The 14,693-nt window shown below is 40.3% G+C and overlaps 1 protein-coding gene across 4 annotated transcripts in view; it reads right to left on the bottom strand.

Moving 5' to 3' along the window:
- LOC121851365 (autophagy protein 5-like) overlaps positions 1 to 13,774 on the bottom strand; it is a 165,973-nt gene extending 152,199 nt beyond the window's left edge. For 2 of the 4 annotated variants that reach the window (XM_042345212.1, XM_042345209.1), the window contains exons 1-4: positions 13,103 to 13,128; positions 10,457 to 10,616; positions 8,521 to 8,648; positions 460 to 538 (exon numbers count right to left, since the gene is read on the bottom strand). In XM_042345212.1, coding sequence (XP_042201146.1) covers positions 460 to 538; positions 8,521 to 8,648; positions 10,457 to 10,564 — 315 coding nt within the window. In that variant the 5' untranslated portion in view covers positions 10,565 to 10,616; positions 13,103 to 13,128. Of the gene's footprint in view, positions 1 to 459; positions 539 to 8,520; positions 8,649 to 10,456; positions 10,617 to 13,102; positions 13,129 to 13,267; positions 13,320 to 13,736 lie in introns of those variants that run through there. The other 2 variants (XM_042345211.1, XM_042345210.1) reach the window with 2 other exon arrangements.
- Positions 13,775 to 14,693: the final 919 nt, after the last annotated feature.

Raw genomic sequence — 14,693 nt, 5'->3', positions numbered from 1 at the left:
ATTTGGAATACATTGCCTGAAAGGGTGGTGGAAACCAATTTGATAACAACTTTTAAGAGAAAAGTAGATAATTATTTGGGGAGGACAAGTTTGCAGGGCTATAGGGAGAGAGCGGGGCAGTGAGATTGATTTGGATAGCTCTTTTCAAAGAGCCGGCCCAGACACGATGGGCCAAATGGCCTCCTTCTATGCTGTATAATTCTATGATTCTGTGTCAGATACCTGACTGACCTACAAAAAAATCTGCCAATTATACCAGCTATAATGCTAATATTGTCATGACTGTCATACATGTCTACAAAAACCTACAGCGTATCAGAAAATGTCCTGCGATTCCAGATTCCATTATGAACTAACTCCAAAACTGACAGGATGCAACTTGCAGTTTTAAATAAATTCTTTGCATTTTACCACAGCTACAAATCAGTAGAACAGTAAAAATGAAAAATGTAAAATTACCTTGAAATGTACTAGAATGTTCCATGGAAGTGCAGTGTTCGATGCATGAAGGTCAAAAAGTAAACCAATTGGATAATGCCTAATGACAAACGAGAGAAAGGTTGATACTGAGAACAACAACATTGACAACTAAAATACCACATTTACGCATCTTTGAAAAGTTTTCAGACATTGAATATTTTATTTCCTTGCAACAAATGATGTAAATTAAATGGCCTTCTATATAAAAGTTTTGTACCAACAAAATCTATCAACTAAGCTAACTTTATAAAGCATCAAGAGGAAGCTAAAAGATTAACATTAGAAACTGATCAGTTTCATGCTTGTAATAAAATTAGCTAAAAAGTGTCATGATATTTCTGCCTGAAATCAAGTAAGTACAAGATCCAGGTGAATACAGATTAGAGAGAGAAACACATTTAAGAAAGACAAAGGATTAGAGTGAAATACACACACAATAGTTAGAAAGAGTGAAAGATACACACAGAAATATACAAGCACACTGAGACCCATGGTGTGCAGTTTTCATATCTGCCCTGCTGATTTTACAGTCCTGTGAATCTGAAACTCTAGATACATCCTTTTGTTCCTTTACTCCTCTTAAGTTACTACCATCCAAGGTACCAGCCAACTTCTTTAGTCTTTCTAGCAAAGTGAATCACTATACATTTTCCTATATGAAATTTCCTATAATAAACTTTGATGTAGATAAAAGAAAATGAACCTTGAATCTTAGAAATAGAGAATGCTGAAATACAAAGAAAATGCTGAAAAATATGCAAGTTAAACATCTGAAAGAATAGTGGGTAAACATCCCAACCAAGACCTTCCTCAATATAGGCTTTGTCTTTCAGAAGATAATCAACATGCTGATTTGGAAAAATTAAAAAGTTTTACTTTCCACACAAATAATACATCAGGCCTTTATGATCAATCATGATCATCCCTTACTTTGTATCAAAAATTGATAGATTGCCGTAGTTGTGCATCTGATGAAGGAATATAGTTGAACAAGTATTCTTAACTATGTTAGTTATAAAACGCTTCAAAACAAAAATCTTTAAGAAGAACCAGATAGAAAACTGGAATCTATTATTCACCATATGTAAACAACATGGAAACTCAGGTGTACATGTGCCATGTGTAAAACGTGTTTATAGAAGGAATTACAAATGCTCTAAATTATGGAAATGGTTCATGAAAATCCATGAAAATTTGGCATAACAACGTTCCGCAAACAGCCATGAAGTGAGTAACCATTTTATCTGGGGGATTATTGGCCAGGAAACTGGTTACCTATTCAGGAGGACATAAAAGATCTCAAGATACTATTCATAAAGACATCCTGTATAGCCAACAAATTTCCCCAGTTCCTAGCCAATAATCTTCCAGATAAATTCAGCATTCAGTCATTCCTGTTTGTGGGTCATTGCTGTAAACAAATTGGCTGCTGCATGAGTTTACAAATAGCTTGAGAGCAATACCAAATGCAAGGATTATTGCTCATGAAGTACTTTGCAACAATGACAGTATAAGCGTTATAGAAAATGGCAGGATTATTATTAGACTAATCATACAGATCTAAATACAATTGTTTAGCATAACTAAGCTCCAAAACTGGAATAATATCTATTTACTAAAAAGTGTCCATATCTGTATAAACCAGTGGCGGTTGGCCAATGAAATAAATATTTCTTGATTGAATATTTCTAGATTTATGGCATAAATTTATGTTATTTTGTTATTACTATGTTTATTTTGTTGGCCAAAAAGGTTGGCCACCACTGGTATAAACAAATCTTTACTAATTATTTAAAATTCATATATGTAGTAAAATATCTTTATAAACACAATTATAAGTATAATCATATGCCTAACAAATGTTCTAGTACAGTATCAGTAAAGCTAACTGAAAAACAAATATTATTAAACAGTTAATTCTGAAGCAAATCAGTATGTAACTTCCTTTGTTAATGAAAAACATCCTGTACAGCCAACAACAGGCTTAAGCTTGTTCTTTGTACTCCCACGTTTGAGACGTTACATACTGCATCACTGAAGGCTCAGTCTGGCTAAGACAATGCCTCAATAAGCTGTATTATATGCGTGCACATTGAAAGTATTCTTATGTCCTGAAATTAAATTAGTTTGTGGTTGATTATGATTCCAGTTGCTCTTATGAAGATATGCTTCCAACATGCTTTCAATCATTAGTCTAAGTTTTTAAGTTTTGGTTTTCATATGAAATTCCTTCAATAGTAACCAACATATATACAGAGCGAGTACAGTCAGCTGGGTCCAATCTTGCAGCGACTGCATTTAAAGCAAAGTGTGGGGAAAAAATGGCTTACATCTGGGTCATTGCTATGCGTAAGAAGTACCACTGTCATAATTTCCTTTAGGAAATGACAATAGCGACAACAAAAATTGACCATTTTTTAAAAACAGGACGTTGGCCAGTCAGTACTGGAAGCTGCGTGTTTCCGAACTTCCAGGAGTGCACAGTACACCAGCACAATACGTGGTGTATTACTGGGGACATTATTACAGGGTTCCCTGTACAGCACTGCGATGCTATGGGTCAGCATGAGAAATACAAAACCACAATTGTGAATGGCAACATGTTGTGGAAGTTTAAATGGTTACTTTCACCAGACAGTGTTATTGAAACAATAACTTGCATTGCATATAGCTTGTGCTCTTCACATGGGGTAGCACCGTGGAGTGCTAAAACACAATCAGTCTGAAGAATAACCTGAAAAAGTAAAATCCAAATATCCTTTAAGAAGTTAGTCAGTATTTCATTCCAAAGGCAGGAGTTTTACATCTAGTTTTGAGCACCCCATTGTGGAAAAGATACCAAAGCTATGGAGAGGTGCAGTGAAGATTCATTTTGACAATACTAGGGCTGAGTATGTATTGGTATGTTGTGTAACTTGAAAATGTATTGCTTTTGCTGGAGAAGAGAAAGGTAGAGGGAATTCTAATAGAGATTTTCACAATTATGAATGGTTCTGATAAGGTAAATAGAGAAAGAATATTCCACTGATTGAGCAATTCATTAACTCAAGGACATAACTGAGGATCAGAAGAAAGATGAGCAGTCAGCTTCTTCGGGGAGGGTTGTCTTTAACTTGAAAATAACAAAATCACTCTGCTACTTTATTGTTGCATTGCTAGCTGGTTGCCAACTATCTAATACAGTTTATTTCCACTAATACTGGTTCATTTTGGAAGCTCTGACATGTGTGTAAAAAAACTTGAATGAACTACTTTTACACTAGTAATACTCTAGCACCATCTGCCGGCAAAATACATTGCTTCACTGATTTCAACAAGTGGCTGACCATCATTTTCCAAAGAACAAAGTAACATTCAGAAACCATACTTTCAGAATTTGATGTTTCAAAATGGATTTTTACTGAGTGAAAATGGATTGGAGCTTCAGTTGAGAGGAGTTTTTGTTGCTCATTTTGCTGATGATAATCTTTAAACAGGAACAATTATTCCTTACTGTGGCAGTAACACCGCATTCTTTCAATCTAATCTAAGAAAACGATGCTGTACCATGGTTCCTCCAATTACAACTTCAAAATCACCAACAGCTGTGGGGAAAATAGTGGATCATGAGATAAAATAAATAAGTTGGAACAACAGGTTTACACACTGGCCTTTTAAATCTGAGACCTGGGTTGAAATCACCTTTGTCTTGCCTACAATAATACTGCATGAAATGAGTTTGGGATTGGGCTCACAGTACAATACTGTGTATTCACATTAAATTTTCCATCACACGCGTGAACAATTGACATGGAAAACTGACGTTGTTCAGTAGCAGTTGCTCCTTCAAGACGGGAGGGGGGGGGCGGGAAGGAACTCTACAATACAACAACTTGCACTTATATAGTGCCTGTCTTCCATGCAGGGTAGCGTCTCAGAGTGCTTAACGGTGGTGGGGCCTCACTCCAAGCCAAGGGGAGATGGCTGTAAGCACTGGCGAAGAGTAAGGTTTTCAGGTGGGACTTGAAAAAGGGGAGAGAAGGGGCAAGGCGGAGGGATTGAGGGAGAGCGTTCCACAGTTTTGGGGCGCACTGGCTAAAAGCGCAACCTCCGATGGTGAGGGGGGGGGGGGGGGGTGCGAGGAATGAACAGGAGGCAGGTGCCAGTTTGAGTGGAGGCGCCGGGTAGTGGATTGGGGAGTGAGGAGGCCGGAGATAGGGAGGGGCCAGAGAGTGAAGGGATTTGAACACGAGTGTGAGGATCTTGAAGTTGATCTGTTCAGTGATGGGGAGCCAGTCGTCTGGCCAGAACTGGTGAGATGTGGGTACGCAGTTTGTTCCGGGTCAGTATGTGGGCAACAGAGTTCTGAATGAGCTGGATCTTTTGAACAGTGGAGCTGGGGAGACCAGCGAGGAGTGTGTTTGAGTAATCCAGGTGGGAGGTGCTACACGCATGAACGAGGGTATCTGCTGCATTTGGGGTAAGGTACGGTCGGAGACGGGCAATGTGGCAGAGGTGGAGGAAGGTGGGCCTGGTCAGGGATCGGATGTGGGGGAGGAAGGACAGCTGAGGGTCAAAGTGGGAGAGGGGGGGAAGACAATGGAGCCGAGCAAGGATAGACACTGGGAGAAACTCTATTCTCTTTTTGAACAGCCTGCGGGATCTTTAATTTCCATCCGAAGGACAACGCCTCCAACAATACAAAGCAAAGAACAAATTACAATACAAAACCCCCAACGCTGCACTAGAGTGTCAGCCTAGACCATGTGTGTTCAAAGTCCCAACTTGGGGCTGGAACCCACAACCTTCTGATTCAGAGGCAAGAGTGATACAAACTGTGTTAGGTTAGGTCAAAACACTGGGGGAAATTTATCAGTGAGCAATCCACATTTATACAGTCAGTTGTAAACTAGGCACACTGAATATGAAAAGGTGTATGACATATCATTTATGTTAAAAATAAACATAAATTACATAAGTAAAGTTTACCTCGCCTTTGGCCACAAGAGGGACCTCCAGCTTAGCCAATGCTCACAAGTGACTTTTTGGGTGAGAATTTCAATCGGTCACAAACACTTCTCAACATTTAACCTTTGACAAAACTGCTGATTTGCTGCACTTAATGACGTGAGAAATTAATTGCTATTTGTACTTTTTGAAACAAAGCTATCAAGGAACACTGCGATTGTAATTCAGGCTTTTGAGGTGCAATAGAATTAATTAATTAATTTAATTAAACCTTATGGACTTTTGCTGGGGTACAGTTTGCCAAATCCACTACAATTGGATCCACAACTGATAATAATAATTATATCAGATCTACCAGCAGAGGAAAAGAATATAAAATGGGTTTACCAGACATTATAAATGTCAAAGTTTTGAATGACAAGATCACAGCTGTCTCTACTTTTCGATTCTAAACACAGGGGCGTGATGACCAAGAGACCCACAAGGGACAGCTCTGGAAGGGCCATGTTAATAAGAGGAGATATTCTGGTCAGAATGTATCTGAAATATCAGACTAGGAAGCCAACACAGAACTGACAACTATTAGGGTAAGGAAGGACATCTGTGGATTGTTTGAATGTTCCAGTCAGAAACGGGCGCTCATTTCAGCAGTTTAAATTGGATGACCCATGAGAACAAAGATATTGTACTTTCCTCTGATTAGATCTTTCAAACAACATGCAAGCACTTTTCCAGTGCTTTCAGAAAGAGTCAGAAAAGGCCCAGAAGCCCATATAATCCACACCAGGATAATTCTCTATTTCACCTCCAACCGCGTGCAGCGTAGGTTCACCAGAATGTTACCAGGCCTAAAAGGGTTAAGTTCAAGGAAAGGCTGCATAACTTAGATTGTATTCCCTTGAGTTTAGATGGTTGAGGGGTGATTTGATTGAGGTGTTTAAGATGATAAAAGGATTTGATAGGGTAGATACAGAGAAGCTATTTCCTCTGGTGGGGGAATCCAAAACAAGGGGACATACAACAACAACAACAAGATTCCATTTATAGAGCGCCTTTCACGTCGGGAGGACGTCCCAAGGCGCTGGACAGTTGGGTTAAGGACCTGAGCCTTGGGGGAAAATGGTCAGGGTGAGAGGAGGGAAGGGAGGGAGCGAGGAGGGGGGAAATGGTCAAGGTGAGGGGAGGGAAGGGAGGGAGCAAGGAGGGGGTAGAGAGTCAAGAGGGGAGCTGAAGGCTCGGTCAAAGTCATAGTCTTAACCTTAGAACCAGGCCATAAAAGGGTGAAATTAAGGAAGCATTTTTTCGCTTAAAGGGTGGCAGAAATCTGGAATTCTCTCCCCCAAAAGGTCGAGGATGCTGGATCCATCCACACCTTCAAGAATGAGGTTGATAGATTTTTTGGTAGGTCAGGGTATTAAGGAATATGGGGAGAAAGCGGCAAATTGGAATTGAAAGGATTAGTTGAGGTACAGATCAGCCATGATCTAATTAAATTGCAGAACAGGCTCGAAGGGCTGAATGGCCTACTCCTGTTCCTATGTAACTCAACACTCAGTAACTTCTCTCCTGTTGTCACACACATTCCCCCTCCAGGAAGGTGATGAACCAGACAGAAAATAAAAGGCCAATTTGAGAGGAAAAAAAAATCTGTGCCTCCATATCGTTTACCAGAACTGGACATATCACCCAATGTGGGGTCCCACCATTGCATCAGAATAGGTTCTGTAGATTTGCAGTCTGTTGCCTTATGTATGGATCCCAACACTCAAATGTGTCTGTTAATGGCCACCTCACACAATTTTTGAGCCTTCAGAGTATAATCGATGTTCACCCTCAAGCTCCTTATCTTGGACCAACCACTTTGAGGGGAATCCCACCCAAAAGGTAGTCAAACTAAAGATTTTGATGCCGAGGTACATTATGTTGCAATACTCTGCATTAAAGGCTATCTGGTTTTTTTACCCAATCAAACATCCTGTGCAGATCAGCTTGCAGTGCATGCACCTCTTTCTCTTCTCTGTCCTACTTTCGCACCAATTTTAGAGCCAACAGTAAACATTGCTATAGTGCTGTTAAAGCTTACATAAAGTTGTTATAAATAGTAGGGAACCCCACTCGAGACAGCATCTTCCAATCTATTTCCATTAATGAGTACCCTCTGCTTTTTGTTGCAAAGTCAACTCTCTATCCAACATAGTACTTATCTAAGTCACCATCAGAAATAAGATGCTTTTAGAAATTTGGTTGAGGAAGAAAGATTGGCCAGGACACCAAAACAATTTCCACTTTCAACACTTCATCAAAGTTAGTGCCATCTTTAATGTTCAACTGAACTACCAGACCACGTAGATAAAGCCTTGGTTTAACATTGTATCCAACACAAAAGAATTGATGCAAACAATCTGGCAACAATCTCCTGTGACAAGTCTTATGGAAATATAAATAACAACATCAACAAATTACAATTTTATAGTACCCTTCACATTACAACTACAATAGGTTTACTCTGCACTACCTCAACCCAACTGATCATTGGTAGAATTGAGAGAGAAATCCACAACTATAACTGATCATTTCAGAAAATTATATTCAGGTAGAAACTATATTCTTTAACATTAGTAAATTTGAATCCTGCAAGCTTAATTTATGGAACATAAAAAGATTTTTAAAAAATATATCACAAGGAAGAACACAGCCATTCAAAATGTTCTGAGCAAAATCTAAATTAAAGACAGGCGAGGACACCCACCAACCCAATGGGACCACTGGTTAGTCTAGGCAATCCCCCAGTTTCCCCTGTCCCAGCCCACCTACCTCACTCCTCAGATATTGAAAACAAAACAAAAAACGTCTCCACATACTCACTTGCAGTGTCCCGAGTTGACATGTATAACACAATTTCAATCTAATGGAAGCATGCTTGACCAAGCTGTATTTAAACCAGCTGATTTTTTAATATAGATTTCTGTAATCATTCTGATGCTTTGGCAGAAATGAAGGATATATCTAAAATTAAATAACTGCTGATATCATAGTCACTACACTTTAAAATCTATAATGACAAAGTCACTAGGAGTGTCAATGGGAACTCACCACTTCAGAGGTAGCCCTTCGTATTCAAACCACATCTCTCCCACATCTTCTTGTCTCATAACTTTCTGGAAATGCTTTTTAGCTTTGTCAGTGACGAGCATGAAATAGCTGACTCTTGGCAAAAGCAGCTGAAAGAAATTGCACATGTTGTTGAGGGTCAAATGTTTCACCGCTATGGCATTTGCAAATAGAGGAAGGTACGATGTCAAATGGAAAATCAATATTGCAAAATGTATACAATTTAATCCATGGTATGGGTCCTCATTCACTAGTTGCCCTACAGCATCACGTAAAAAGTTGTTATTTCACAAAATCCCTCAGGTTCTATACATGTCAACTTATTACTTGTGACTTGTTGCATTCCTATCCTTTGGCAATTCTCCACAATATGCCTAAATTATTGGACTTTGGAACATAGTGAAGCTAAATCTGACATGACTATATAATCTCCATAGCATTCTTAGACTAAACAGCTGCTGTTTGATTTGCATTTTTATAGAATCTTGAATTTTCTGTTTTTGGAGACGTGGGCTAGTTTTCGCTTTTATCAACTCTGTTATTCCTGCTGGTCTGACTGGGATCCTGGACAGGCCGGATTTAATCAAAGGATGATACTTCTCATTTTTAATTTTGGTAAGTTAACTTCTCCTCATTCCAGTCTGAATTTCACTGAGCTGAAGCCTGATGATTTCCAGCCAGATGACTTCTTTGCTTTTCACAAAGTCCTCTGCTCTCAAATTTTATTTCATCAGAACCTTAACTGCCTGATACAGCAGTTTTAAATCTTGTACTGCAATCAGTTTCATGCTCTGGTTAGTTTTCAGAAATCATTAGGATTGCACTGTTTAAGCACCTTGGAACGTCCTGCCGACATGAAAGGCCTTATATGAATGTAAAGTTGCAGTGTATTTTATTCTGTGTTGTTATTTGTTTAAATGCTTTTGATGCTGTTTGTTTTTACATTCATGCTTTTCATATCTAAAAATCAACAGTCTGAAAACAATGCTTTTGAATCTTTAGATTCAAAAATTATATATCCTCATACATTTGTGTCAATGACTAACTCATTTTTGCATTATTATTCTAGTTATCCATTAAAAGCAGAAAGAACAAGCTTGACCCTTCACAGTTTAGATGTATGTCTGTTCTCAACAACAGAAGCTCACTATTACAAAATCAGTTGTTTTCAACTATTATGAATGAGCAGATTGAAGCATCCTTTCACCTCTAAGACCGGGATCTGAAAGGTCAGATAAAACTATTGTCTCAAGTAAGGACAGAGTGAAATAAATTTGCATAGTTTCAACTCAGTCTCTCTCTCATGGCCACAGGCCCATAGCAAGAACAGCCTATGTGTTCCTCAGACAGGTAATAAATAACATGAGATGCTCCAATAAGGTTTGAGATGAGCTTCACTCTACTCACATTTGAGTCGAGCTTCACGCTACTTCTAGATTTTGCTGTATTTTACTCTTATATTCCCTCGTTCTCCATCAATTTGACAAGCACAGCATTTCACCTTTAAATATCAGTGGCTATCAAGTCACCGGATTAAGTCTCCTGAGCAGACAATTCTTTAGGAAACAGTTGATAGATTTACTACAAATAAGGGAGTGTAATACAAGATGACTGTTTCTAAGGTTGCAAACATCACTTTTTTTAAAAAAAACTATAATATAAATAAGAAAACTCGAATAATAATAGTGAATGGAAAAAATTAGAAGTGAACAACTCTAGCTGCACACTTTTGGATGAGATGGGGTTTACAGAGAGTGCAGCTAGGGAGGAAAAGGGGCGGGGAAATATAGAGGTGTGGGCCAATTGGAAGAAAGCTGGAGGAAAAGAGAATTATAAAATAAATTACAAACAAATCAGAAAAAATGAACACCTCCCCATAATGGGGTAAAAGAAATGCAACATCGTTTCTTGTACTTACATAATAAGGTTCAGCCTCTCGTTCTGTTATTTCATCCTGAGATAAGGTGAAACAGGTTGGTATTCTTCCAAACCAAACATCACGCAGTACATCCCTGTCATCTGTCATTCTTCCAACATTCGATGAAGCACATATAGACTGATCGTGTATCTTTGAGCAGCTTTGGAAATAAAAATATGATGAATTTAGTCAACAGAGAATAATGGTCAACTTTTTTTTCTGCCCATTCCCCTACCACCAAGAATTATTTCTAAAAATGGCACTTTAACACCAAAAAGTCACACATATCCTTATTACGATGGATGTGCATTCGGTAGGATGACAGCCCTACATACTTACATTGCATTTTGTTCAAGTTATAATTATTTAAACCAAAAAGTAAGTTCAAAGGGAGCATGTTTTGTTAAAAATACTCATCCTTGGGAACAGTTGGTAGTACTCAGTTAGTAGTACTTTCGCCTCTCAGTCAGAAGGTTATGGGTTCAAGACCCATTTTGGGACTTTGAACTCACATAGTCAAGGATGATACTCCAGTGCAATGCTCCGGGGAGCATTCCGAGATGCTACCCTACAGGAAGGCCGTTATATAAATGCAAGCTATTGCTGGATATTTATGCTCTATTTTTGGATGTACAATCCTTTGGAAAAAATATTACACCAAGGTCAGGACTCAGAGATCAGGTGGACATTAAAGATCCTATCGCACTACTTAAAAAAGAGAAAGGAGTTTGTCTCTATGCTCATTTAAAATATAGCTTGATGTTGTGATGGGAAGATAATAGGGTGGATATTCTGGGGGATGAGATCAGATGGTCAAAGGGCCTTCTTCATCCAAACCAATCTTGTGAAAGATAAAATTGGTCATTCACTTCATGACTGTTTGTGGAATAATGTTCTGTGCAAATTGGCTGCCAAGTTTACCTACAAAATACAGTATAAATACAAAATAAATTCACTTTATGGAAAATCCCGATAAGTGTTTCAGATGTCCTTCCAACATGAAAAGAACCATATCATCTGCAATATTTAATTACATTTCAATAATTATATTTATTCTTTGTGCAAGAATATCTCTGTCATTATTTCGTCTTTAACTTTTGTTGTGTCACTTTCTTGACAAATGATTTAAAATTGAATATTGAGTAATTTCAACTCAAGAATAAAAATAACCACCCTCCTTCCACAATGAACTCACCAGTTACCATCTGACTGCCACAGTGCAGTATGCAGCATTGTACCTCAAAACAATGCTTTATGCCATAAGTCTACAAGTTCACAAAAACAGTCAACAAGTGGTACAAACGGGATTCAAAACCAGATTAATTGAGAATTACACACTCGTCAATCAATTTTATTTTCCAGAAAGCAACGGGTTAATTTTCTATAAATAGCCCTGAATCACAATAATATTTATTGTGTAAAAACACGATTGTGACACATTACTACATTTATAAATTGTGTAAAACTTTCAAGCCACATTGTTGCATTTGTAACTTGTATATAGACAACTATCACATATTGTAATTATATAGAGACAACTTTGTGTACATAATATTTGTTTATTATGTAGACAGCATGTCATTATATTTGTTTATGGTGTGCAGACAGCCCCATGTTATATATTAATGTCTGTGTGCAGCCATTGCAGCCCGCCTTGTGTCACATTATTATATTTGTTTTCTGTTTGTGTCACATTATATCGGTTTAATGTGTACGGATAGGCCTTCACATTCACGATTATTGTGTAGTAATCTTTACATTTCATGTATGCATGTATGTAGAAAACAACAACTTGTGTTTATATAGTGTTCTTCACAAGGGGCAGCGTCTCGGAGCGCTTAATGACAGCCTCATGGCAAATTATTACATGCATGTTGTGCAGATAGCAACATACAAAATACAACAACAATCCGAGAAATGCAGTACACTTCTACCACTGACTGGCACCACGTCATATTATTACATGTATATTATGTAGACAGCAGATTCTATTTGTGTGTATGGTGTGCAGACAGCCGGTCACATTATTACAAATAGAATGAAACTCTTATTTAGTGTTACTGGGGTCTGTCTGTAGACAGCATAATCATTACATTTGTTTATACTGTGGACCCACAGAATCCCAGAAATCCCAGTACACGTCTACCACTGTCTGGCCAGCTATCTGTGTTTGGCACCGAGGTGCAAAGCTCTCCAGATTTCAATGACATTCCAGCAAACACTGGCTTTGTGAGCTCTGCCATGTGCACCGCAGGAAAGTCATCAACAACCCAAACGCACTGACCAGTAACTGCACTATATAATACAACCCATAATACAGGGTTTCATTTTATGGGCTCAAACCACCATGTAACTGGATCAAATTATGACATGTCCTGATACAAGACAGAAAGGCCGTGCAAACCATAGGCATGTCGTGCAGACAGACAGGCTGACACTTTAAAAGCAGCTGCACTGACCACTCGTCATATCACATACACATACACAGGCACCTTGTCATATAGGTACCATGTCATATCACACGTATGTTGTACAGGTACCATGTCATATCACACACATGTTGTCCAGCTCAGCTGTGAGCTGCCGCCGGGCCCTCGCCTTTCCCAGGCAGCGGGGGCCGTGACCTCGTCCCCGGAGCCGTTTTACCTGAGCTGCCGAGCAGTGAGGAGGAGGAGGAGACTCCCCGGGGGGGGGGGGGGGGGGGGCGCTGCGGTGCTGTCTCTCAGGCCGCGCGGCTGTGCCGCTGGAGCTGCGGCTGACCCTCGGGCTCCAGCTGTGCGACCAAGGAAGAGGCTCTCCTCCGACACCGACCTTCTCCCCAGCAGCCCCCGCGTCAGCGCCGCTCCCCTCGACACCGACCTTCTCCCCAGCAGCCCCCGCGTCAGCGCCGCTCCCCTCGACACCGACCTTCTCCCCAGCAGCCCCCGCGTCAGCGCCGCTCCCCTCGACACCGACCTTCTCCCCAGCAGCCCCCGCGTCAGCCCCGCACCCCTCCGACACCGACCTTCTCCCCAGCAGCCCCCGCGATAGTCGTGGTCGAAGGAGAGAGCAACTGCAGCGCCACCTGGGGACAGGTGGGCACGAGTTGGGCGGGTTGTGGGCGGGTTGGCGCCCAGTGTGGGCGGGTTGACGCCCAGTTGGGCGGGTTTTCTTATCCTGCGCGTGGGAAAAAAAATCGTTGGGGGCCCAATTTTTAAAATCTTAATTTAAATCTGCGAAACCGTTTTGTTTCCCCTTTTGAAGACCTTTACTTACAGTTTTTTTTAAAAAAAACACTGACCTGAGTTGGCAACTCTGCTACAAACAGCAGCCAACATGGTACTGCAGATCCCGGGAACCTTAAACAAAAACAGGGAACACTCAGAAGGTCAGACAGCATCTACCGAGAGAGGAAAGGTTCGGGTCAATAACCCACAAGATATATGAATGAATGTGAAGCCATTCACGCGTACTCTGGGTCTCGGACGCACCTTTTTATAATTTTCCCCCCTATTGCCCTATTTTGTCTTGCGCCACACCAACCCCTCTGATCTCATCATCGTCTGAGCAGAGAGCCCAGCAGCCTGAGGTGGGAACTGAGTGAGAGTTCTGTTAAGGAATTTGGTGAGAGTGGGAATTCGGTGAAGAAGGGGCAAGAGGTGCATAGTTATAAAACATATTAGAACAGCAGGATCAAACACATGAGTGCACGGCTGGAGAAATGGTGCATAAAGGAGGGCTTCAGGTTCCTGGATCATTGGGACCAGTTCTGGGGCAGATAAGGTGGATGGTTTACACCTGAACAGGGCTGGGACCAATGTCCTCCCTGGGAGGTTAACTAGTGGTGTGGGGAAGGGTTTAAACTAATTTCAAGGGGGCAAGGAAATCAGAATGTAGCTTCAGAGAGGACAAACAAGTTACATAGAGAGCTGGGAGAGACGAATAGCAATGTCATAAGGAATAGTCCAGAAAAGGGAGTGATTAGACGGGGGAGAAATGCAGAGCAGACTCAGTTGGTCTTGGAGTGCATGTGTGTAAATGCATGGAGTGTGACAAATAAGATGGTGAGTTGCGGCTCAAGTTACCATATGGGCTTATGATGTAGTAGCAATAACAAAGACCTGACTCAAACAAGGGCAGGAATGGAAGCTGAATATTCCTGGCTACAATGTATTCAGAAGGAATGGGGAAGAAAAAAAGGAGTGGCAATATTGATTAAAGACACAGTTCAAGTCGTGGAAAGAGACAATGTGCCAGA

Source organism: Callorhinchus milii, unplaced genomic scaffold, assembly GCF_018977255.1.
Source record: "Callorhinchus milii isolate IMCB2004 unplaced genomic scaffold, IMCB_Cmil_1.0 Scaffold33, whole genome shotgun sequence".
Lineage (NCBI taxonomy): Eukaryota > Metazoa > Chordata > Chondrichthyes > Chimaeriformes > Callorhinchidae > Callorhinchus > Callorhinchus milii.
This window is presented reverse-complemented; position numbering and strand designations above follow the sequence as displayed.